Source organism: Lepidochelys olivacea (genome assembly GCF_965140295.1).
Source record: "Lepidochelys olivacea isolate rLepOli2 genome assembly, chromosome: 13".
In the NCBI taxonomy this organism is placed as follows: Eukaryota; Metazoa; Chordata; order Testudines; family Cheloniidae; genus Lepidochelys; species Lepidochelys olivacea.
This window is the reverse complement of record NC_140423.1, coordinates 1485442-1511610: the sequence shown is the minus strand read 5'-3', so window position 1 is coordinate 1511610 and position 26169 is coordinate 1485442. Positions and strand designations below refer to the sequence as shown.

General features: G+C 50.6%; 1 protein-coding gene across 1 annotated transcript in view; it reads right to left on the bottom strand.

Moving 5' to 3' along the window:
- Window positions 1-6317: 6317 nt before the first annotated feature.
- The window catches only part of CTNNBL1 (catenin beta like 1), a 106531-nt gene continuing 86679 nt past the window's right edge, over window positions 6318-26169 (bottom strand). Inside the window, exons 14-16 of the mRNA XM_084646426.1 lie at window positions 11892-12029; window positions 11200-11272; window positions 6318-6553 (exon numbers count right to left, since the gene is read on the bottom strand). Coding sequence (XP_084502552.1) covers window positions 6465-6553; window positions 11200-11272; window positions 11892-12029 — 300 coding nt within the window. The 3' untranslated portion in view covers window positions 6318-6464. The remainder of the gene's footprint in view (window positions 6554-11199; window positions 11273-11891; window positions 12030-26169) is intronic.

Below are 26169 nucleotides of genomic sequence, written 5' to 3'. Positions count from 1 at the left end.
TAGCACTGGAGAGAGGCAGGGACAATCTGTTCCAGCAGAGCCCTTGTTTCCCCTCCCGTCGTCAGCAGCCAGAAAAGAGGCGGATTCAGTTCAGAGCTCCCCCAGGTCCCCCGAGAAGACTCCCACGGCCGAGAGACAGGCAGTGCAGCTTGGAGCCGAGTGACATGACGCACAAAGCACCATGCAGACTGCTTGCAGCAAGACAGACTCTGCCCGTTAGCCTAGACTGACCAGGCCGCCCCATCTCCGGGTCACACCGCTTGGGCCTGTGGGTGGCTAAGGTAAGGATGTGTTCCCCATAGCCCTCTACGCTGGGAGATGGGATACATACCTGCCCCTGGCACAGGGCCTTGGGGAATGCTCTGACCTGGGGCAATTAACCCTCTTATCCGTCTAGTGGGGGCCTCATTGCTGGCAAAGTGCTCTGAGATCCCTGCTCTGCAAATGCAGATTTATTCTCCCTGGGGCAGGAGGTAGCTCTTGGCCTTTGGAAGCCAGGTTGTGATAACTCCAGCCTTCCTTCCGCACGGGCACGCAGGGGCCCAAAGGGGTCTTCCAAAGCAGGTCCCGGCTGGTGGGACAGGGTGGGCAGGCCCCATGTTCTAGTCCCCTGCCTCGAGTGCGATTTAACCAGCTCCAATGCGACAGAGCCCCACCCCCCAACTCCATGGCCAGAGCAGGCTGCAGGGCAGCTGGGTGGGCCCTGCTGTGCGGCAGACGCGGCCAACCTCTCGCCCTGGAAGAGATTCCGAAGAACAAGGGCTACGGTGCTGGGGGGGTGGGGGGAAGGGCATCGCACCAGCTGCGGGGGCCCCCCGTCTCCCTTCTGCTCGAGTGTAAGAAGTTCCCTCACCTCCCAAATCACCACAAAGTGTCTCATCAATCATGTTCCCTCTAATTAACTTCCAATTTACCTCTTTAGTCAAGTCTGTTTACAATCGGAGACAAGAAAACACGACCCAGAGCGAGGTGCAATAAATCGGTCTCTCCCCCTGCATGCTTCGCCGCCTCTGTATTATAAATCAGCTCCAAGCTGTGCTGAGCCACTCTGGCTGGGGGGTGGGATGCCCCCGCCGGCTGGTCTTACCAGATCTCCGTGCTCCTCGGCCTGTTCTCAACCCTCCGACCCGCTGCACAGTCGAAGGAACGTGGAAAGGGCTGGTCTGGCCCCCGGGCACCAGCGAGCGCTGCATTCTGAACGCCAAGCACGCGGCAGCGGCCAGAGGCCCCGGATTGTGGAGCACGAATCCACGTGCCCCGGGCTAGCAGAGGCCCGGCTGCTTAGGACAGGAGCCCAGTGGATTTAAGGGACGCTGTCCACAGGAGTGTGGCGTGAAGGAAGGGGAGCCGTGCCAATGATGCTGCTCCTATCTGTGCCAGGACGAGCATGGCAACAGGTGCTTTTAGCCCAGGGCCCAGCACGGACGGCACAGAAAAGTGAGAGGAGTAATTTCCTCCCCTGGAGCCAGCACCGTTAGCCTGGCCTGGAAGGGTGCAATGCACAGTGGTATGCAGCCGCTCTACATCCCTCAGCCCACTCGGGTCCAGGCATCTCCGGGCTCTGTTCCCAGCTCTGCTGTGACCTTGGCCAAGTCCCAGCCTCTCCATGCCTCAGCTTCCTCGTGTGCCGGGGGGGTTATTCCTACCCACATGGCAGGAACGTGGCAGGACGTCGCTCGTTACTGAGCTGCTTCGACAGCTGGGCTGCTACCCTCTGTCCTGCAAGCAAGGGACTGCCCCTCGCGCACCCCTCCCAGAACCTGCCTCTGTCCAGGCAGGTTTCGGCCCAGACACAGGCTTCGCTCCAGCGTGGTGGGCTCAGGCTCAGCTGCTCTACAAGGCAGGGTGGTTTCCCACGGATTTCTCATCACGGAAATAAAGGGACCCTGCCCCCACCGCCGGGGCTGAGAATCCGAGGAAATGGTTCTGGCTGCTGGAATTGGACAGGAAGCCGGGGGGTCAGGAGAAAGGAGGGAACTGCTCTGATCCCAGTATCGTTAGCCATGCTAGTGGCGGGGAATTCCCTCGTGCAGGTGAAAAGGGGAAAGCACAAGGACCAACCGAGCACACTACAGGTGGAAACCCCCACCCTACCCCTCTCCTGCAGTCCTCCGACCCCAACAACTTGTGACCAAGAGCCCCAGAGCTTCCTGCTTCAGGGGCCTTGGGTTATAAACTGGGTGTGGAACTAGGTAACCAAAAACCAGCAGGTTTGCACCAGTGGGAAGAGCAGAGCTTGGCTCAGCTCCCTTTATTTTTATGCTCCATTAGCCGCCTCTGGCACTGCCTGGGTGGTGATCTGAATTAATAACATGGGGCAGAGGAGCAGGCATCTCCCTCCTTGCCCTGTGGTAAGAGGCTGCATGCACGCCACTCCACCCCACGCACAGCAGCTTAGAGGGGGCTCTGGCATGTTGCTGGAGGAAATTCTCTTGGCTAGTCTATCATGGCCACTAGAAGTCGAAAGAAGCAAGTGCCCAGGTGCTGCATGGGCAAATCCCGCGGGTGGAGAAGCTCAGCTTGCAGCCGGTCCCAAACTCAGACCACAATTTATTGCAGCCATTCCTCTCCCACTGCAGCTCCCTCGCCTAATGAAAATTTAGTGCAGGTGGGAAGATGACTTCCCAGCCCCACAAGACTCTATTTATTCACGAAGATATTTATGTGCCGGGTGGTTCTGCAGGCACAAATGCCAGCTAGCTGAAGAGAACCCAGAAATTAACTCAGCGGATACACACTGTTCTTTTGCATATCTCGAGAAAGGAGCAAGGATCCTGTGACTTTATCTTCAAGAGGAATGGTACCAGATTTAGGAACCTCCTATGGCCTCACTGGAGTCCCCAACATTTTAGACACCCGGGGACATTTGTGCAAGATGGCTTCTCTCCGGTTTCCACCTTCCCAGGGTTTACGTGGGCTTCGCCGAGGCAATATAGCAACAGTCCTTCTCAGCAGAGGAGCGTCTTGTTGCAATAGAATCACTCCACTGTTTTAAGAAAGCTTGTACCAAGATAACGAGCTCTGTGCTAATACCTCAGTGACATCTGGACCACTCTTCTCATCTATCACAAGGAAGAGACACTCCGATTGCTGTGTGTGCAGATAAGCACTGGCATTTTAACTTTTTATAATCCCCGCAGACATTTCTTTCACTGGGAAAAAGAGTGAAAAATCCGCAGAATTTACTCCTTTCTTGAAGTCCAGATTGGCCTGTTTGTGCCTCTATTGACTTCTAAATCAGGCTGCTTCTGAATCTCCCTCTAAGCACAAGTCCCTGTGATGGTTTTACAGGTCAGATGAGGGTGCTCCGTGACAGCAGACAATGCAGAAAGAGCGCATTACAGCTCTGGAGGATTTAGGCTGGAATAAGTGGTGTGATAAGGCTCCGACCTGCCCCTTGGTCTGCGCCCTGATTCGCTATTCCAGCCAAACTAGTGCAAGAACTAGGGGCCGGGGGTGGAGGAGGAGGAAGGTGGAATTACACCCCCCCAGTTCTGGAGTTGGTTTGGCTCTGATGTAAGTCAGAGCAGCCTCAAGGCTGGTCTAATTTACTTTCTGCTGCAACCGTTGTCAAGAGGCTGTTGCAGCAGCTTGGAAAGGACAGAGCCCCGTGTGCTCCAGCCCCAGCTCCACGCTCTCCCGCCCATGCACCGAGTGCAGGGTTGTGGCTTGCGGAGTGGGGGGCAGACTGCACGCCCTTTTGCTGCCTCTGCAGCACCCGGCGGGGAACCCCCTCCCCCCAACACTCCCCTTACGCCCTGCGTCTCTCAAGAGCCTGGTTCTGCCATCTTTTCAGCCCAGAACCAGGGTCTTAATCTCTAGCTGCCCCCACTTCCAAAGTGCCAGGCGCGCATCTGTGCCGAACCCTAGAGCTGTGAGAGCAGCTTCTGTACCTCAGCCAGCCACCAGGAGGCACACGAGGCAAAGCCTGAGCACCGACCTGCCAAGTCAGCTCCTCGGCACTCCCGGCTCTTCGCACCAACATTCACTCCAATACAAAAATGAATCCCCTTTGCCCATCCCCCCCTTCATAAACATTCAGGGGAGGAATTCGCAGGCACGCCTGACTGTGGAGACAGCCCTGGGAGCAAAGGGAGAACACGCACCAGCGGGGGCTGTGAAAGCTCAAACACGAGTACTTGCACCAGACACCTGTTCTACGGGTGCCTTTAATCTAGTCAGGGGACAGAACCCGTATCATGTGGCCAAGCCACAGCAAACCCAGCTGGCTGCAGGAATTTGATATTGAGCCATCCGCAGACTGAAAGGTAGCTGGCAAATAGCTAATCAAGTCAAGAGAACGTTTCACAAAGAGAAAGGCTGTTTAATAAAATGGTCACTGCCCGTGTTCTCCAACTGCCACGAACAGCAGCACCTCTGCAAACACGGCGGCCAATAACTGGCAGAGCAGATAGCCCTTTGGTGTTATCTCCCAGTCCTGGGTCTCCACACTTGATGGCCCAGCTAAGGCCGTGGGTCTGGAAAGAGTTAAAGGAAACAAAATATTCATTAGCTGTAAACTAAGGCCACTCCACAGCAGTGAGATTGGAAAGCTGCCCTCATTCCTGCCACGGACATGGTGGACGAATCTTGCCCCTCTGGTAGGCAGCAGAGTTGAGAGGTGCGACTGCACAGAATGCTACCTAGCTTGCACCCACAATTAGTGTGATTCCAGGCACAACTTGGGTCACTGTGCACAGAAACAGCCAGTTCTGGTCATTTGTGCACACAGCTCTCTCTTGTGTGAAGGCAGCTGCAGTAACTGAGTGCAAATTATGTGCACAATTGTATATCTAAACTAACAACCTGGCCTCTACTCAATGCTTCACGTTACTCTTTTCTACTCAGCATATTCAAAACCATGTCTCTCGTTCTTTTTTTTGTTTTTAAAAAACACGTAGCTCTTAGTTTTCAGACAGATTCCTTTCATTACTACTATCCCATGCCCCGCTACTCCACCCTGCTCTTTTCCCATCCCCTACCCCGTTGTTTCTCTGGTGCAAAATGCAGCTTAATGAAGGACCAACATGGTTTCCAGAAGGTCATCTTCCAGTATTAAATCCCAAAGCAGGAATTCGCCGCAGACAGGGAAGAATTCCAGGGCACAGCACTGTCAGGAACTGAAGCCACCTCTGAAAGGAGAAGGTTAAAGCTCCTCTTTTCTACGGGGGTCGAGGAGGAGGGAGGAAAACAGGCAGAACAGATCATTTCTGCACCACAAATATGTTTTTGCAGCTTTGTGCAGCTGCTGCCACCCCGACTCCCATGCTGATCCCTAAGTAATGGCATTCAATACAGCCAGGCCAGTGGTGCCGCCTGGAGTCATGATTGAGGGAACCCTTTAAGCTTCCCAGACAAGACATTTTTCTGAGATAAAAAATGAATGCTGCCAGCATGCAAATCTCTCTAAATTAGGCACGGCCCAGCCTACTGGAGTTCGGCTGTTGTGTGATGATGACCGTCATTAACTCTAGAAGCACAGAAAAGCAAGAATGCTCTCAGCAGGCTCCTGTCCCAGCTGGGTGCCACTGCTCAGAGAAACACTTGGGTTTGGCTGGCTGACATCTGGAATTACACTGCTAGTGAAGAAGGGCGAGCGAGAAAAGGGCTTTGGTCAGCTTCTTTGTAATCAGCAATTCACAGGCAACCAACCTGCCGTGACTCCCTGGAAAGGAACAGAGACCTGCACAGTGCGGCTAGGACAATATGCATCTGGGGTTCTCCTTTCCACCAGCATTGCACTCACGGATGTGAAGTCCCAGATCGATAGCTCAGGGGCCCGAGTCCCGTTTAGTTACAGAACAGGGGGGACAGTAGGTTGAAACTGGAGGGTGAGTTGTGGAGGGGCACCGTTTACCCAACGCAGAGCAAATGCACTCTCCTCTGTTCCCCTTGGTTTAACCCCCGGTACAACCCAGGCAGGGCTCTCTAAGCCTCCCTAGGAGAGGAGAATTCTGTCTCCATGGCCCAGTGAGTCCGGCAACAAGAGCACCCAATCAGGGCCACTTATGGAAGCTTGCGTCCCACAGAACTTGTCTGAGACCATCCCACAAGCTGCTGAAATGTGGTAACATTCCTGACCAGTGTTGCCCTGGACTGGATTTGACTCTGCAACCTGGAGGTGGGCGTCTCACTGCCAGTCCCCAGGGCTAACCAGGCTTCCCCTCTACTCTGCTGTCAACCCCCTCAGGCTGTGCTCATGGGATTGCTTTTCAACAGTATGCAGGAGAGAGGCCACAGGATGAAGCTGCACTAGTGTCTGCGATGCTCTCACACCCCTCTCCGAGGTTTCTTGGCAGAAAACATCAAACAAGAAATAAAAAAAATTAACTTTTAATGTCTCAGAAATCCCCATTAGAATGGGTTTAACCAAGAAGTCATTTCTGCTGGGTATCTGATGGTGGAAAGGCTCAGTGTGCTGGCTGTGTCCTTGTTATAAGACACAGATTTCAAATCCAGAGTCCTCAGAAATTCTCCAACAGCTCCAGAATCCGCTTCTGCTCGCTCTCCCGGAATTCCTGGTTCTTCCCATCCCCGATGTTCTCTGCATACTCTGCAGAAAAACAAAAACAAACCCTGAGCAAGATGCTGACATCAGTACCTGACAGGAGAGTTAGCCAAGGGACAGCGATGGACTCATTTTCCTGGTGATTAAAACTTTGCATGTTAAACATCTACTGACTCCTCATTAAAAGATTTTTTTTTTTGAAAGGATGGGGCACTAGAATAGGTGCTCCTGCTCTTCTCCCTCATTCCTTAGCACGATGGACATCAGCAGAGAGACCAGAACTTTAGTCCAGAGTACATCCCCCTGCCTCATCATCTGGAGAGGAGACAGTTTAGGAATTGTCCCCAAGCTGCATTCAAAGCCCTCCCATTAGATCTGGGTCAGAGCCAGAGGCAGTTCACCCTGCATCTTTACAAATTATTACAAAACAAAAGGCAGATTTGGAGCTGAAGACATGAGCATCTCAGGGAATCAGAAGCTGTCTGCCTAGGAAGATGTTTTCCAGCCTCTGTCTCCTCTCATGCATCTCCTTCTTCCCAAACAAACAGAACAGCTTGTATTCAGTGTCTGAATGGCAACGCTGCAGAAGAAAGTTTGCTTTAATATTTATGTGTTCAGCATTGCTGCACATTTCTGAGCTCCATCAAAGCCCTCATTATAAGAGCACTGAAAAGGCTGAGGACAGGGAGAAGCTAGTTGGTGTGGGAGCCTTCTCTCATGCACACTCCCTGTCTCCACAAACAAAGCAGAGAGCTCTTTGCCAAAGCCCCTGGGATAAATCCATTTAATATTTATAAACTACTATAGTCTGTGCAACGGGAAATACCCGGTGCCACCACGGTTTGCTGCTAGTGGGTCCATCGACTGGCATCCTGGAGACAAGGAGGTGGCGGGAGCACCCAATGACAGAGGGCTCTTCTGCACAAAGCAGAGAACAGCCCCCCCCCCCCCGTGGTTAACAGCTCAGATCCTGTTCCAGCTGCCCTGAGCTTGCACACTGAGCCGCAAGGAGCCATTAGTGTAATGGCTGATGGAGTGAGGCTCCGGGCTCCCCGGCAGCCCATGCCCTCTCTCTGCTGCGAGGCTCTCAATCACATCCCGGCCTGGCTCAGCAGAGGGGTGCATCTTGAGCAGTGACAGCACAGCCCACTCTTAACACTCCTCTCCTGGAGGAGACCAACGCCAGGTGCTGAGCTGCAGAAAGCGGGGGGTTACTTTCTCCAGGAGACAGTACCAACGGATGGCAGCGTGTAGCTCAGTATTCCCAAGTGCATTCCGCATACCGGCCCCATCCCCTCAGGGAAATAAGGGGAGGTGCAGGTTCTGCCCTGAGCAGGCCATTTTGCTGGGCTTTGTGCCTCTGAGACAGACACAGCAAGTGGCCTGGCCTTTGTTCACTAGCAGCCGAAGGGGAACTCTGCACCCCGTCTGAGTGCCAGGAGGGACTCCTCCCCGAGCGTACTGCCCGGTGGGGGAGCTGGGGGACAACACCAGGCTACTCAGATCCTCTCCCTTCAAGCAGGACCCTGTGGCCATTTTCTGCGGAGCGGGAGGCACTAGCAGAGCTGGACCGTAGCTCAGTTAGATATTAAGGGTTGGTTCAAGGAAAAAGCATCTACAGCACTTGCCTCCCGCGATGCAATTGCCGCAGGGGTCGCTGACTGCCACTGCCGCCACCCCCACCCCCGCCCCGAGCCAGTGAAATCTCCCCTGTGGGAACAAGTCCGAGATTTTCTGGGTTTTGCCCAAAGCTCGGCACTTTTTTCTTTTTTTCTCCTAAGCATTTAGCACTGTAAGAGGAAGCCTCACGACGACACGCTGGGAAATTGTTTATGAGGTCACTAACAGCTGATGACATTAAGTGAAAAAAAGCAGATAAAAGAACCAGATTCAAGCTTTTTTTCTTTAATTACCCAATGAGAGTGGGTTTTAATGTATTTATTTAAATGGCGTGTGTGAACTCCCGCCTCACCAGCGCTTACACAGAGCTGTACGCACTGCCATTGCTGCGCAAACGCAAAGTGCCTAAGATTGGCTTTCGCTTCATTAGACAAAAGAAAATACAATGGTTACAGAACGGCCAGAATCAAGAGGGAAATATTTCCAGGTTTATAAGAGGATACTGGAAACAGCAGAGAACATACACTGAGGGAACATGGGCCAAATTTTGTGCAGTTATAAAGCATTTGCTTTTCTCTTTGGTTAAGCTTTGGTTTAACTTTTAATACACATTCCTCCCTCCCAGCTATCTTACTAGCGGGCCCATCACTAGCATCTAGGTGCTTTTGATGTCTCACTCACCAATCAGGACATTATTCTGAAACCATGATAGGCCCATGGGGGGGGGCTGGGGCAATGGCATGACAAGGGGGCAGAGGCAGGACAGAATGGCCCCTCTATGGATCAGCAATCACCAGTCCATGTTCCTCCCTGTAAGGGCAAGTGTCCCTTTTTATACAATTGTTCTTCTAGGGGAGATCAGCTTAAATAACCACGATTTAATACAGCACTTTTCATCAGTATGTCTCAAAGTGCTTTACAAAGGGTCATGAATTCCACTTTACACATGGGAAAACTGGGGCATGGGCAGGGCAGTGACTCAGCAAGGTCACCCAGCAGGCCAGTGGCAGAGGCATAAACACAACCCAGGCGTCCTGCGTCCCAGGCCAGTGCTCTATCTACTAGGCAAAACTTTCATTCCAAAAACTGCTCCCTCTCAGTCCATGTACTCCTGAAGACCTGAGGAGAATATGAATGCTCCAGCTCTAAGTGCGGCTCAATCTTCAGGAGAACAGGTTAGGGGACTGCCTGATCAGTCTGCAGAGATTCACGTATCCCTTGCCCACCCCTCCCACACCGAAAAACCACCGGAGGAAAAGAGGCCTACTGCTTCACTTGCATCATAAGCAATTTGCAGCAATCCCCAGAGACCCATCAGATGTCAGAGAAACATGGAGAATATGTAGGCCATAAAACCAAACTAAAAAGCAGGCACCTAATTAGTATGCATAAATAGAAAATAAAAATGGAACAAGAGAAACCCACGGAGTGGAGAGCAAGACTATGCAGGAAAGGGATGATCCCAGACTTCGCCCATCCCGAGAGTGAGCCAGACAGTGGGGGGGAAAAGGAGGGGGAGAGGCGAGAGAGGCGGGTGGGGGGCTTCAGCAAGGACTCAATCCACAGGGATGGTGCTGGAGTTACGCCACTTTGCAGTGCAGGATTCCTGCTCCCGCTGTGCCACGGGCTAGAAATCCTCCCCCTCTCTGTCACTAGCCTCTCAAGGGGGACACGCAGGGCTAGTGTGTTGGACCCCCCGCAGACTAAACCCAGTACTCCAACTGGCAGGCAGCTTTCCCCAAGTTCATTCTTGCGGTAACTCCTGTTAAGTCAGTTGAGTGACACCAAGGATGAATTTGGCCCAAACACCAGCACGGAGTGCAGATTAGCCTCTGCTATTCCTACATGTGCGGCTTCTGCACCACGGCTGACAGCACCCCAGCAGCTACACAGCATCCAGGGAGGAGTCCCTAATCGCCTCAATCTTTTCCCCATTGCACCAGTGCACTGCTCACTCCCTCGCCCTCCCCTCTGCACGGTAGGGAAGGGTGTGGGTGCAGAAACAGCTGCTCTCTCTCTTCCTGTCCGCACCGATACTGTCGGGTAGAAGGGACAGGCCAGCAGCTGTTCTTTGCTCTGGACTCAGAGCCAGGAGAGCCCAGACCAATGCACAACTCACAGCCCCACACCACGTTTGAGACACTCCCCCTCCCCTCAGAGGGAACAGACTCATCCCCCAGCACCCACAGATACCAACCCAGCTCCTCAGAACCAGCCAGCCATGACCACGCTGTTCAATAAGGAATTGCACCCTGGGCTGTCAGGGAATTTACAGCTGTTTTAGCCAACTCTTAACAGACCAGCCATCTGGAGTGGCAAGTCAGAGGAGGAAATTTATTGCGGGGGATCATCTCTGCAGCCTGCTACGTGTCTCTGCCCTCCTACTCCTCAATTCAGTTGACTATTTATGTTGGAGAAGAGACGGGATGGCCTGGAGCTGACATGGTAGAGCCCAAATAAGCATTGCTTTAATTTAATGCAAGCATTATAAATTGCAAACACTCTATTAAAGCTAGGACTGCAAATCACAACAGCTACATCTTAAAACGGGAGAGTGATATTTTAACGCCCTAACCCATATTCATCTTTCGCTAAGAGCAAGACGAACACGCCATGGACATGGATATGCTACAGATGGTGTGGGGCGGGGTAATGGGGACAAAAGATGAGACTCCACAACACTTCCAGGGACGTTTCCCAGGAGCTCTCATTTCTCGCATGTCAGAGGGTGCTGTAGAGTCTCACCTTTCATCACCAGGGCACAGCACTGCACGTAGATGCTTCTTCTTTCTCCCCTCCATGTTACAGCCACCACCAACAGACCTGGCTGGGACGCACTGCAGAGCGAGGCGTAGCTCTCACAAGAACAACTTTCTTCCTCCCCAGTTCACAGGGCTGCCACTCTGTAGCCCTCAGCTGCTGCCACCAAAGGATGCAAACAGCTCATGAACTCAACTAGAACTTTGCTAAGTCTGAACAAGCTCTGTCTAGTCCCTTGTTCTCAGGGAGGATGGCCCTGGGCAAAGGCACATGACTGGGGTACTACAAACCAATGAGCAAGAGAAACTCACCCTTTATGATGTGCCGAACAATCTTGATGGAGCTGCCTCTCATGTTCAGAATCTGATGGACTCTCTGACGAATCTGGTAGGGAGAGAAGAGAGGACAAACAGACGTCATTCCCAGCACAGAGACCATGAATGTCATATTTTCTTGGCAGGAGTGCAGAAATCCTGAGTGTACTAAACTCCCATCTACCTTCAGAAGCCCACTTCTCACAGTGCACAGCCAGGCAAGTTTTGAAAGACTCACCCAATGGGTTTGCAAAACGTGTGCCCACCCCAGCCCACAAAGCTCTATATTTGTGTGCACCAAGGACCGTGGCATATCACATGGCTTGAGACCCCAAGCCAGAATCAGCTACGGTGGGAATTCACAGGAGACCTAGGTGGTGCCTACATGAGACTTTTGGGAAATTGCACTACCTCCAATGGTAAGACAGGGCACCAACATTTCTACCTCTGGGACTGCAGGCCCTACTCACAGCTGGTCTAGACCACGTGGTGTTAACAATGCTGGTGTTCTTGGCCCACTAGAGCAACTGTGATGGGAGATTTCTTAAAAAAAAAAAAAATAAAGTCTAGTGAAGAGAAGTTCCTGTAGGGTTGAGGAGCAGTGGAGGGGATTCAGAGCCCTGTGTGTGTCTTGGCTGGAAGCCCAGGTGAGCACACCATCTTTCGCCTGAAGCCGGCAGTGTCTTTACCTGGGGGACACTGGCATTGCAGATCTCTGCCATGATGTAACAGATGAGCTGTAGAACGAAGAGACCAGCATCTAGGCGACGGAGGTAGAATTCATCCTCCATGTCATCGTCTATTATCTCCCCCCGGCGCACCATATCCTAAAGGATGGCAAAAGGAGGAGTTATCAGATGGATCAAGAGCGCGCCCTACCCCCATATTGCTATGGTCCATGTAACAAAAGACAAAGTATCTGGCGTTTTTGTAATCTCACTATAGAAGGTTTATCTGCTTTGCCGTATATTCATAGCTTTCCCCCACTAGGAAATGGAGTCTCTGACAGAGCTCCTAGGATCTGATCCCACTGCTTTCCCACTCCCCAAACTCTTGAACTCAGCCGTTGTGTCCACCATCCTTCTCCAAGCCAAGACATTTCCCCATAAAACAGACTGTGCAAAACTAGGAAAAAGTGGGAGGTGGGTTCTTTAAACAAAAATCGTCCCAATTCCACTTCATAGGATTTTGCACTTGCAAAAATTTGCCGATACATAAAGTATATTCAATGAAAAAGAGTATCAAAAACTGCAAGTTCTCATTTACTTCTCTTACAAAATTATACTTCTCTGGAAAATTTATTTAATTTCACTCAATTCCTTTCACTTCTGAGCAAACTTTCACCCTTTGTCTCTAAAATGTGCTCACCTGCAAATGAGCACTTTTTTCTTTTTCAGTAACAAGTTTATAAGAATTTCAAAGTCAGGCTGATTTCTGATTCCACAACAAAATGGGGGAAAAATCAATTGCAACTGTTTCCAGTTTTGATGTGAAAAATGTGCATAGTTCTTTCACAAAGTCACTTTTTAGTGAAGGGCTGCTACTAATCCTCAGCAGATCAAAGACTTATCTATTGGAGCTCTGCGTCCCGGCCACATGAACAAGACAGAACCAAGCCTAGAGGTCCTACTCAGTATGCAGATTCACCACCACCAAACTGTTGGCTATTCCACCTTCATTCACTGGGAACATTCAGGCAGCAGATCATCCGCTGGTATGAACAATCATAGCTCCACTGGCTTTCGTGACAGCTGCACCTGCTGAAGTTCTGCCAGATAGTCCTGGGACAGGACAATGACCACGGGGGGGAGGAGAGGGGGTCGATGCAGAACAGCACAGTAAGGAATGCTATCCAAAGCACTCATTTCAGCATGAACAGGTCCTGTTCAGGACAGGAAGAGCGCCTGGCATAAGAGAAGAGTGGGGTTGGTTTTTTTGAAGGGGCCGGAGGAGGATCCTTTGGGAACCTCTGTCATCCCCTTTTACTCCTCCTACTCTGAAAGGTTTTACAGCACAGTGATTTCCTGTCCTATACGGAGGACCAGATAGAGCTTCCTCTCAAAGCCAGTCAGTGCCCCCTTCAGTCAATGGGGGTTACAGAGAGCAACTTGAGCACTGCTTCTCCCTCTCTTCCCCAAGGCTAAGCATCTGGACCTGTAAGCAGACCTCTGTGGGCCCAGAGCGTGTGTGCTGTGCAGACAATAGATTGCCAGGCCCAGGCAATAGCAATGTGTAGGGGAAGCTGCCAAAGGAAGCTCTCACTTTTCCTACACACAGGGTACGGATGTTAAAAGGAGGCAGCTGCCAGCATCTCGCCCATCTCCATGGAAAGTCATCACAATGCGTATACAGAACATTTTCTCCACAGCGCTGCCAAAGGATAACCCAGCAATAAACTCACACAGTCCCTACCTGGGGAAGGCCCACCAAACCCACCCCCATATGGTGGTACCCTCCATTTTCAGAGAGGCCAGCTGTAACTCATGTCATGTGTGACCTTTCACAATCTTCACAGTAGAGGTTTTTTTTAAGAAAATAAAGGAAGCAGCCTGTCAGGCCCTGCTAGCTCTCTGCAGCTCATTTGATTTATTATGCAGTGGTCTGGCAGGTGGGCACAAACCAGCAGAGCAATATTTCCTCATTAGAGCCGTCACCAGCGAGTACACTCTACCTGCAATGCTCAGCAAGGAGAACGTCCTGTGTGTGTGCCGCAGACAAAGATGCACACAAGGTCACAAGTGCCACAAGCTGATTTCGGCTACCAACTTTTTCTGGCTTTCTGAGCCTACCTCTGCAATGCAATTATAGGCAGAGTCCCCTAGTCACCAAGAGGAGAATTAACTCTTCCCACCTCTGCAACAGACTCTCACATTACAAACTCCTGAGCATAACGTCTGCTGGAAACGTGCTGAGATGGGACACAGACAGTGCTCAGGAGGTGTCCCTCAGCAGATGCCTCATGCATAGCCCCTCTCTAACACATCTATCGGGAAGCAGAGTGTGTGTCCTGGTGAGATATTTAACACCAGGCCAGCATCAGTGAATCAAGCTACCAGGACCCCACAGAATCCTGTTAATGGGGGGGGGGGGCGCTAAGCTATCCATCTCACTCCTCCCCACTGCCCAAAATACTAACGGGATCCTAAGGTGTCTGTCCACAGGTTAAGTCCCTACCCTGCACTTAAGAGTCTTCCTTCAGGACCACCTCTGCCCTAGCTCCTTTGTTGTCTCTGGGCCCAAAGAGAGACTCCCTCCACCTTCAGTTTCCAGCTGGAGCTAACTGTGCCCACCTGTCAGACTGGCAGAGGCCTGGTGTGTACTAACCGATATTGCCAACATCTCTGTCAGTTAAGAGTGTGGTTTAAAAAATATCACACTCCTGACGGAGATCTTTGTGCTAGACACGGTTATGATGGCAGTAATCGCTTATTTTGTTCAGGGAACAGGTATAAGCTACACCAGCAACAGAGCTCTTGCCAGGATAAACTGTGTCTCTAGGAGCAGGGTTTTCCATCAGAGCTCTGCTGGCAGGCCCTTGCTAGCATAGACAAGAGCTTAATATTTACCCTGCATCTTAACACAGGGTTTCAGCATCTTAATCTAGTGTGACTCGAAACCCAGCTCTGCTTTCCTACGCAGGGCCCTACAGTCTATTACCCTCTTAGTCTTCCTCTTCCAGTAATCAAGGGCTCTTCTCAGTGACTGCTCTACACGCCTTAGACACAGAACTAGGACAACTCAACTAATGCCTCCAAAACGGGGAAGGACGACAAATCTCCTGACTTGGCCATATGTGGAATGAAATAAGTTAGTCCTCTCCGAAGGACTCAGTGTGAGAGACTCAGAACAGGCTTTAACATCGACTGGGTTATCGGCAACATAGGGATGCCCAAGGGGCAGAAAACCATGGACTCTAGCAGCCCCAGGTAACTTTAATACCCTCCAGCTCCCTGAAGAACGGGCACGGACACGGCCGTACAGAGTTCAAAAGCGGGACGTTGCTGCCTGTGGAAAGGCTTCTGAACGTTATGCGAGCACCGAGTTCCCTCCCTCTCAAGTTCAGGAAGCCAGCACTAGGACAGGCTTCCTGGCATCTTGCAAACACCTTCTGGAGAACTCGACGGATGCCACCAGGCCTCGCAGGCCGAGAGCTCGTGATGCATGGCAGCACGGCGGAGCGGGGTGTTGAAGCTCTGTCTGCTGCATGCAAGTCGTCACTCACTGGCAATCCCGCAAAGGAAAAACAACAACTATCCTCGAGCCCAACTAAAACAAGCCTGATCGGGAGACGGACAGCAAGACCGCCTCGTGCAGTGACACGCCCATGCGGTAAGAGGCGCTCCGCGGCAGCCCCAGCAGGGGACGGAGAACTTTCCAGATTTAACACTACGCTCCTATGGCAGCCTTTATTCTTGAGTTCAGGGGAGAATCCCCAAACTGTCCTGGGGCAAACTCTTCTTCCTCTTTCCCCTCTACACTTGCCCACCACCCCACCGGCACAAAGGGCCCCAACAGCAGAACCAAAGTGAGTGCTCCTGTTTGAGGTGGGGGGAGGGAGGAGTGGCACTTATAGTGGGTTACAGACCGTGCTAGGGGCCTGGCCACCCCGAAATACAGCTCTTCAGGAACTCATTGTGCCACAGGACGTAGGGTCTTTGTGGGTGGGGAAAGCTTGTGGCTACACCACTGTGCAGCATGCCCAGACATTTCCCCCTGTATAGCAAGGGATGCTGCAGCTCCAGGTTTACTCCACGCCTGTGGCTGGAGAGCAACTGTTGCCATTCAAATGCCTGGGATCCTAGAATCATAGAATATCAGGGCTGGAAGGGACCTCAGGAGGTTCTATCCAAGCCCCTGCTCAAAGCAGGAGATGCTCAGGGGGGACTCCTGACAGCCCGCTCACAGCTCCTATGAAACGTCCCAGAACGCCAACTGGCCACCTGAAGCATACATAGTCTGTTAGGGACGTGCTGGCCCTTTAAATGCTCTCAAAGTTCGGTCCACAGCAGCTCCTCCACCACCCCTGACGCCTATCGCCCTTGACAGCACTTAATTCTCACACTGAGCACAAAGTAACGGATAGGATTTCAGATTGCCAGGGCTGCAGCCAGGCATGGATTTGCAGGGGTTCGACATCCCAGCCTCTACACAATCTCTTTGGGAATACCCCACCATTCACTAGGACCTCGGTGCAGCTTTTTACAGGGACAAGCCACAAGGCAACACCATGTGGGCGTTCGGACGACAGCGCCTGTTTCTCACATGACTCTCCACAGTGTCCAAAGGAGTTCAGATTCCTCACAGAGATCTGGTCCTTTTAGGGAGCAAGGCAACCAGTGTCTGCAAGGAGACAGAACAGCCTTTACAAAAAAAGGCAGCATTTATTAGCCAGCTGGACTACAGCATAGGAGGGTCCAGGTTAGAATGGCACAGTCAAGTGTAACTCAGAGTACACGATAACAGAATCATCTCCCGCGCTCTCACGGAGCCTCCTGGGTTTCATCAGTCACTCTCTGACCCTCAATGTGCAGCAGCAGCAGACTCTGTCTGGTCACTCCTGGACTCTGTGTCTCCAGTTGCAGCAACGCTCTGTTCATAGGGTCAGCTTCCTTGGCTCCCAGTCATTGAAAGCCACTGTTCAGTCACTGGAACGTCTGTTGTCGTTCCAGGACACACTATTCACCTGTGCTGATTCCAGTCAGTTCTTGACAAGGTAACTGGCTCCAGCCCAGCCAGGCGTACATGATAGCCACCTGTTTACCTGCCCCATCCTGGAGAGAAATTAACCCCTAACATTCAGTGGGTAGGCATACAAAGTGAGCACGCAGTCCCACATTGTTCATGAAGGTATTTCAAAAATTCCCCTATTCTCCGCATAGAGGCAACCTCATTATTTCTCTTATGTACATCACTAACAGGAAGACTTGCTCTGGGGAGCAGCATTCAGCTCTTTGCTGGATTATGCAGGCAGCAGCAAAGAAGGTGGCTTGTCCCTTCCTTAGATATCACAGGCTCTGCAGCACAGACAGGGAGGCAAAATTGCTGGGTACCAGTAAATTAAGCAGATACAACTCATGAGACACATCATAAGGAGATATGTACAGTACTAAGGTGCCATTTTTTATAGTCTTTTTTAACCACAGCCACCTTTAAATGTTAATCTGTTTTGCAGTACAACACCAAATAGCCACCTTTCCACTTTGTCTTTCTCTGAGCCGTCGAGTTGCTACCCTCCAAATGAGACTCAGATGCCATTTCTAATCTGCCACCAGTATTCACTGAGATGCCCCTTGCTGATGGGAGAAGACAGCAAGAAGATGGGCTCCTGTGAAACTAGAATGAGCTCCTCTCACACTAATGAGGGAGAACTGACAGGCCTAGAGTGTCACGTGAAGACTCAAAATCTAAAGAGGATGACGGATCTGCCACTACAATGTAGAGAGATCACATTTCTCTGCACAGCATGGCAAAGTGGGCTTAAGAGATGCTCCACACCCTTCTCCTCACATGTGTGTCAGTTCATCTCTCTCATCCGAGGACAGCCAGAACTGACAGTGCAGAGCAGTGTGGGAGAGAACCGGTTCAGACTGTCAGGAATGCCATCACACCATTCTGAAGGTCTGTCTACACTTAAACCGCTACAGTGCCTCAGTGTAGACACTAACCACACCAACAGGAGGGGTTCTCCCATCAGCATAGCTAACTCACCCTCCCAAGAGGCGGTAGCTAGGACGATGGAAGAATTCTTCCACTGGCCTAGCACTGTCCACACCAGGGGGTGCGGTAGGTCAGGCTCAGTACAGGTACGTCTTTCAGGGCTGTTTATTTTTCACGCCCCTGAGAGATGTAACAACGCTGAGGTAAGTTCCCAGGGTAAACCAGACCTGAGTCAGCCCTGACCAGCCTAAGAAAAGTGTAGAGCTAAAAGCAAGAACATTATACATCACTTCAGGCACGGAGATGAAAACTGCTGTTAGGCCTTGGATCCTGCACTCATGTAGGCAGCTCATCCCCTCGTTCCCTTCACCCTGCTGTGTTGGGCAGGTTCACATGGGGAGAGGCAAAAGGCAAAGAAGAAGGATGTCTGCCGCACTCCTGAGGTGATTTCATGACTGAGGTACTTGGCATGTCCTGTGAGTCAGGTATCCACCAGCAACTCACTCACCATTAAATGCCTGATCCAGCCTAGGACAAAGAGACAAGCCTGTGGGATGGAGAGCAGAGTACATGCGTGTAGGATTGGCAGGAGGAGCCAGCAGAGAACTGGGGTGTAAATCAGTCACCAGGAGGATCAGGAATGACCAGGACCAAGTGTAAAGATTTGCAATTTGCTCTCAAATCACAGCAGCCCAATTGCACAGTGAACTGGAACAATGTCCAAAGCAAAAGGAGAGCGGGGAAGACAGAAAATACTACAAAACACCAAAGACCTGGCATTCCATCCCTGCATCCCAGTAGGACCTAGTTATGCTGCTGTGACCCACATGTACTAGAGGAGTCCTATAAGCCCTCTCTAAACTGAGATTTAAAGGTGAAAGGTTAAGCTGATGCGCACGTTCTAAAGCCAAGTGTAGTCAAAGCAGTGTGTTCTTTAACACATACTAAGGTGGCCAAGTGAAAGCCTAGACTTCCCCTGTGGTGCCACATCCCCACTAGAGTTTGAGAATGTGTTAGCTAAACACATCTTTTATCTTGGTTTGGACAGAATGATGTGGTTTCAAAAGATTGCAAAGAAACAGTGTTAAGGGCCCTGGTAAATTCACTCAGAGTCCAAAAGGTGCTTGAGGCCCATACAGTGTTACCAAAGGAGAGTGACTTGTTCCATGCAGCCTGTGTTCTTGAACAATATGCCAAAGATGCATTGAGACTGTGTTTTATGCATCCTGTCATCTCAGTGAAAACAGGTTTCAGAGTAACAGCCGTGTTAGTCTGTATTCGCAAAAAGAACAGGAGGACTTGTGGCACCTTAGAGACTAACCCATTTATTTGAGCATGAGCTTTCGTGAGCTACAGCTCCCTTCATCGGATGCATACTGTGGAAACTGCAGAAGACATTATATACACAGAGACTATGAAAACTCATTGTAAGGAGAGTGATCACTTTAGATAAGCTATTACCAGCAGGAGAGTGGGGTGGGAGGAGGTATTGTTTCATGGTCTCTGTGTACATAAGGTCTTCTGCAGTTTCCACAGTATGCATCCGATGAAGTGAGCTGTAGCTCACGAAAGCTCATACTCAAATAAATTGGTTAGTCTCTAAGGTGCCACAAGTCCTCCTTTTCTTTCAGTGAAAACAGACACTCTGATCTCCCAGCTGCTCACACACACTTATTTGCCATCATGTTCCTTGAAATGCAGGATTGGGACTGACTCCTGGATGGGGTCATAGCTCCTACTGCAGGAAAAAGAGAAGGTCTACATCTAGGTCATGTCAAGGTGACAGCTGAGTTCTCAAAACTGCATACAGAAAGCAACTGCACTGTCTTTTGTGAAGTTTTCATTTGTGCCTACATGCCAAGTCGTGCTTGTGCATCTGTAAACTGAGCGGTCAATTTGCAATAGCTGAGAAGCTCACTGTTTGCTACAATGCCTAGCACCTCCATGGAATCAGTAAACATAAGGCTGCAACTACAGTAAGCTTTGGGAGCTAGAAATGGGAAGTGTGATGGGGCATTCAACAGGACTTGACCCAGCAATCCCAGTAGGGGAGTTTATAAAGCTCACTTTAGCCTCCTGGCTTGCTCCTGAAGAAGCTCACAATACAGACAGCAAAAGACCAAACAACTGTGTAAATGTAGCCAGATTCTGCAATCTGCATGCCCTCCAGTGAACACAGTTACACTGCTTACACTTTACATTAACCCCCCTCATTATCTCTGGCCCTCAATTCAATTCCATGCAATTCAAACTGAACTCAAATGCCAGACTGATACAAATCCCCATTTAAGCAATCAAAATCTGTGGGCACTGCTGCTTCAGCTCTAGTTCAGTCCATCCTGTCCCGACAAGGGGGGAGTGACTTAACTGTAGCACAATTAGCACGTAATGTGTGAGTCTTTATAGCGCAAAGTATCTGGAGAGAACATTTTATTGAATAAACCTGCTGAGCATAATTTTCTGTGGAACTAAAAAAAAAATTAAACCACCTCTTGCCTTTTTCTTCCCCTTTCAAAGCTCGCTGTGGTTACTGCTGCCTATAATTATATCTCCTTCTAGATTGAGCTAAGAGCCCAGGGGGTTCCGCACCTTTTCCTACAGAAGGGATTAAAGCGCTGGAGAGAGAACAAGATACTTCCCGCACAAGCCAAGGCTTAGATATTTTCTAGGCTTTATTTGCTAGAGACTCAGCTGAAAAGCACTAAGACGAACTGGTGTTGGAAAAGGAAGTTTGCGTGGACTGTACTCCCTGGCTTCACGTGGGTGTTGGGTGAATGTTGCTAACTCATCCCTGATCACTTCCAACCCCGCAGAAAGTGCATAGCTCCGCCATACTGATATGAAGCCAAGTCTCACACTGGGCCAAATTCGGCTCCATTAAGTCAGCCTCTCAAGCTCCCTGCATAATGTGGCTTTCATCCATCTACGGAAGGAGTAGATCGAAGTCTCATTTACCCCAGCCCAGGCGGTAGTGAACCTGCTGGGGGACCTGGACCTGTAGATCCAGATTCCCTGGGGACAGGGTCCTTCACTGCAGGAGATTAATCAGGAGCATGAGTGAAGCCCTGCCTAGGAAGTTACCGAGAAGGCAAAGCCCAAGAGGGCTAAGCCTTTTTAAGTATGGAATCCTAGCAAAACCTTAGGCAGCTCCCCTCAGGCTGATCACCTTGGTGAAGGCCTCGGGCACTATGTTGACCCTGAGTGGCAGAGCAAGTACTGAAGGGCCAAGCATCAATGTCAGATGTGATGATTGAGGTACAATAGGTACGTGCAGGTACGTGTCTGTGGGAATCAGTGTTAGGGGAGACTCTGTTCTCTTTGCCTACTTCTACTACAGTAAACTCCCTGAGACACTTCAGAGCCAAATGGGGCTTACAAAACAAAGCAAGCAAACACCTCCAAGCCTTTCCCAGTTCCCACTTCTGCAGATTTTAGTGTCCAATGCTCTTGTTTTTTTCTAGGCATCCAGAGGGGAGACAACTTATTTCTGGGAACCAGAAGGAGAGCAGAAACTTATTCCATAACTCCTGTGAATAACCACTAATGCGCACTGTGCCTGGGGTGACGGACTCACCTGCCTCCCTGGAAAGTGGGAGGGACACAAGAGGGCCATGAATTCAGAAACTGTCTGATGGGGGCATTTGCTGGCAGAACCATCTTGAAATGACCAGCTGAAGGAAGATGCATCTCTAACCTCTATCTACTGTCCCTCAGCACCTGGTCCAGAAGGGGAGGCAACTTTACACATAACTGGAAGTTTCCCATAGAGGGGTGGAGTCATAGTGCCCTTCTTGGGTTACTGCACGGCATGCCATAGTTTTTGCCAAAATCTACAGCCACCTTGAGCTGTCTTGTGAAGAAAAATGCTGGACAGGACTTTCTGGGAGGGGCTGCTGGGCTTCTGCTACTCAGTTATGAGCTTGGCAGCACAGAGAATGCACAGATTTAATATTACAGTAGCATCTACAGGTCCCAGCCAGGATTGGGACCCACTGTGCTGGGACCTGTAGGACACTCTTATTAATGTAAGAGATTCCATACAGCGTAAGGCAATAAGGGACCATTCGATCATTTAGTCTGCATAATACAGGCCAGTCAGTTTCACCCCGACACCCCTATGCTGAGCCCAATGACTTCAGTTAGACTAACGCATTGCAGTTCTCAAGATACTAAACTTATGTCCACAGATAGAGAACAGGAGGGACCGAGGTGCTACCAAGGTCTGAGGTCCCTACAATGGCAGGGAAATTGTTTAGGTGAGATGCCCACAGGAACCTAACAGGCAAACCACATTCACTGCTGCCAAGGAACCCAGTGTCGCAGCCAGCATGACCAGGGCAGGAGGGGAGAAGATTCCTTTCCCACCTCAAATCTGGTGACCAGTTTGACCTCAAGCAGGTGAGCAAGACACACAAGCCAGGCATCAAATAAAGGATTCTCTGTATACCTCAGAGAACTGGTCCACGCTGGCCTAGGCCGCATCTCCAACTTTGGCCAATCTTTGATGCTTCAGAAGAAAGTGAAAAAAACCCAGAATGCATTAAGGCAATCATGCATATGAGGGTGGATTCCGTCCTGACCCCGCAGTATGAGATTTGGTTACAGTCATGGTCTTAATGTAGAGTTGCGAGGCTTATGAGCATGTTCGGGACAATGCAGGCAATCCTGTTCTCCCTGTGGCCCACGAAGGACAGGGATAAACAGGAGGATTCAGAGAGTCTCAGAATCCCAGGCTGAAGGGACCACCATGACCATCCAGCCTGACCCCCTGCACACATACGCCATAAACTTTTCCTAGAAGCTTACAGTATAAAATGTTGGAAAGATCTCTCATCTCAGGGACCTAGCCGCTGCCCAGAGGAGCTTACAATACAGCTTTCAGACCAATTATTTTAGCATTGTGAGTGCTGCAATTAGGACACCTCATAAGCCTCCACATGCTTCCACTGGGACCTGTCTTTACAAAGGAAAAGAGGAAATCTGAGCTGCTGAGAGCATGCAGAGGGTGCTAAAAATCTGTTAGGTACTTAGACCATCAGAACGGTCAGACCAAAGGCCCATCTAGCCCAGTGTCCTGTCTGCCGACAGTGGCCAGTGCCAGGTGCCCCAGAGGGAATGAACACAACAGGGAATCACCAAGTGAACCATCCCCCTTCTACGGCCCCCATCACCACAGGATCTGAGCAAGTCACAATCTTTAATGGATTGAGCTTCACAGCGCCCCTGGGAGGCAAGACAGAGCTATTCTCCCCATTATACAGAGGAGAACAGAGGCCCAGAGAGACTGAACCACTTGCCTGAGGGGACACACGATGTGTGTGGCAGAGCAGAAATTGGACCCTGGTCTCCCTCAGCCCAGACTAGTGCGCTAACCACTGGACCATCCCTCACCTGGTCACCTTTTGGCTCTGCTGCTGCCGCCTGCCAGCCTTGAAGAGGTGCAAACTACTGCCCCCTGGAGGCAGAACACATACCTATTGCACAGGGATGATCTGCAGCATAACTTAATACCCATAAACGGCTTTGCCATGCTCAGATGGAAGGTGCTGCAGAAGATCAAAGGCCATGGGGGACATTTCTGCTCTCTCCCAAACATCCCTAGAGCTAGGGGAGGCAGGGTAAGAAGGAACTATTTATTCTAGCCATTCCAAACTATGGGGAGCTGGCATTGGGGAGTGGTGAGAACACTGCGGGGAGGGTACACAGTCTTTTGCTAACGGAGGATCTGAGCTGTAAGGGAGACCCCTTTTCCCATGCCCCTAACACAGGTAAGTCAAGCAGCAGAGAGAGTTGGACACAGCACAAATGGAACAGATCGGTCACAAATGTGCTGAGCTGGGTGAATGCACAGGACTTCCTAATGCCACTCATCTCTACGTAGGAGAGGCCCAGACCTGGAACAGCAGGGAGTGGTGCAAACCTCAAAGGTGAAATATTTGTATCTTTGACAGGGTCAGTTCAGCCCCTCATCGTTACCATGTAAACGAAGTGTGTCCCGTGCAGTTTAGCTACAGGTGCTGGCTGCTCTCCATGCATGCTGAGGAACCCTGGTACTTTCTGTAAGGGAAAGGCCCCCACCCAAGTATCCTGGGCCCCAAGTTCCCCTCTCCCTTCATACCATGTGCTGACTGGCTGCTGCCCTCCAACTAAGGGCGAAAGGGATTCTGCAGGTGTAATATTCATGAAATGCTTTGAGATCCTTTTGGATAAAAGAGGCTCTATAAATAGCTAACAGAGCCAGTGGGGGGAGGGAGGAGGAAGAGGACTAAGCAGCAGCTGCCCACACTCTGCTAGGCACCAGACAGTACTCTTAGCTCTGCTCTTTGAGCTCTGAAACCCACCCACCAACACTGAAATGTACAGAATCAATCATTTCTTGCTGCGTTTGAACAGAAGCAATGGGAAGGGCGGGGAAGGAAGGGAAAACACTGTTTTGCTGCAGGCCTCTGTTCATTTGTGAAGCTGCAGCTGTCCATATGGAGCTTGAATGCTGGCAGCGGATGTGATTCAATTAATCACTCACCCCTGTGCCTTTCTGAGCAGCCATGAAGCTGCTGAGCTCGAATGCCCTCAGAATGTTTGCCAGTGCCCAGTGAACTGGCCTCGGCATTGAGGAGACAGATGTTTGTCAGAGACTGGTGGGGGGTTTGCAGCCTGTGTCATGCAGAGCCAGCTCATGTGCTGGGGAGAGCCACAGCCGTGATTACTCTCCGTCAGTGCTAATCAATTTCACACCCTCTTCAGTGCTGATACCGATAATCTTGTGGGAAGCGGGCCAAACTCACTAACAGCTCTGCAAGCTGCTTCCTGACTCCAACAGCTCATCCTCTCTTTCAGAAAAGTCTGTTTCAGCTTCAATTCCAAGAAAATACTACATGATACCAAAGCTCATGTCATTCAGAACGATCCACTGTAGGTATTTAGAGCAAACACCAGTCTTTGGCTACAGCCCCATCTAATCTGGATAGAGGCTCCCTCGCAGCTGATCAAGACTCTAAAGAGGCGGGATGGAGGCCTTGAATATTACCATGTCATTGTCACACTGCATTTCACTTACTCCCCCCATCTGCCAGCCCCATTAATGTTTCAGACTAGTAAAAGTGAATGCAAAGAGAATCATAGCTACTGCAGTCCTAGACCCAGGAATCACTGTACAGTGAATGTGTGTGTACACACATATTTACGCACACATAAATAAATAAATCCAAATATGTTAATTCAAAATCCTTTACACCTAGACCCTGCGCATGGTGGAAGCACAGCCAAGCTAGTTACACTTGTGTTGAAATGCAGCGCTTGCTACCAGGTCCTGCTATCACAGCTTCTCTCGCCAGTGAGGACAAGAATTTTCAGCAGAGAACTCTGCGAGACAGCTGTGCTGCAGAGTAGCCAATCCAGCCCAGCAGGCTGTAGCATGATTTTACAATATGGTTCTAACCTTGTTTCTCGGACAAAAATACCGCTGCCCCCCCACTCAAAGTACTCGTGCTGGGGTGTTGCTAGCAGTAGCTGTGTGAGCACCGTGAGGATGCCTGTCTGGAGAAGGCTAATGAGGCAGGACAGAGAAATGCTGTGTTACAGAGCTGGAAGCAAATGAAAAGCAATGGTGGACCCATAGTTGAGCAGGGAAAGGTGGCTGCCATTTGAACGGTGTGGTGACAGGCAGACAGTTAGAAGTTATAGGGGAACAGGGAGGAAGGGAGGCCGGGCACATTTTAGAGACAGGGTTAATCTAAAGCAGATATGGAACTTTTAAAAATATGGTAGAAACAAAAGAAAGTGACTCCAGGGCAGAGCTTTTGGTAAATGAAGACCTCCTCCCAAACACAGCATGCTGTGGAGAGGAGGCAGAGGAAACCATGGTGAGAGCAGTCTCAAAGCGTAAGTCTCAGCACAGAAACGAAGGCTCAGTGCACAGCATTGGCTTGGCTGAGCCAGGAATTCGTTGCTATGTTAGTCCCAGAAACAACATGCCTTCTCCCAGCAGGCAAAACGCGCTGAGCTCTCTTTCATTACCTGCACAGTACAAGCCCTTGGAATTACACAGCTAGAGTCTGTGTGAGTGACACAAAGTAGCCCAGGAGGCACAAGCACAAGTGCCTGTCCTTTGAGTGGTGAATTGTGTTGCCAGAGCTCGGGGATTCACTGTGGTCTGGCTGGAATTCACCAATTTGGCTGCTGAGCATCTATAGACAGGAACATCTGCTGCTTACACAGAGATTCAGGTCTTCCTTGCCCAACAGCAGCGTGCCAGTCAACCCCTGTGTATAACCTTGTCCCAAAGGATACCCGCCCCACCAGAAGAAACTC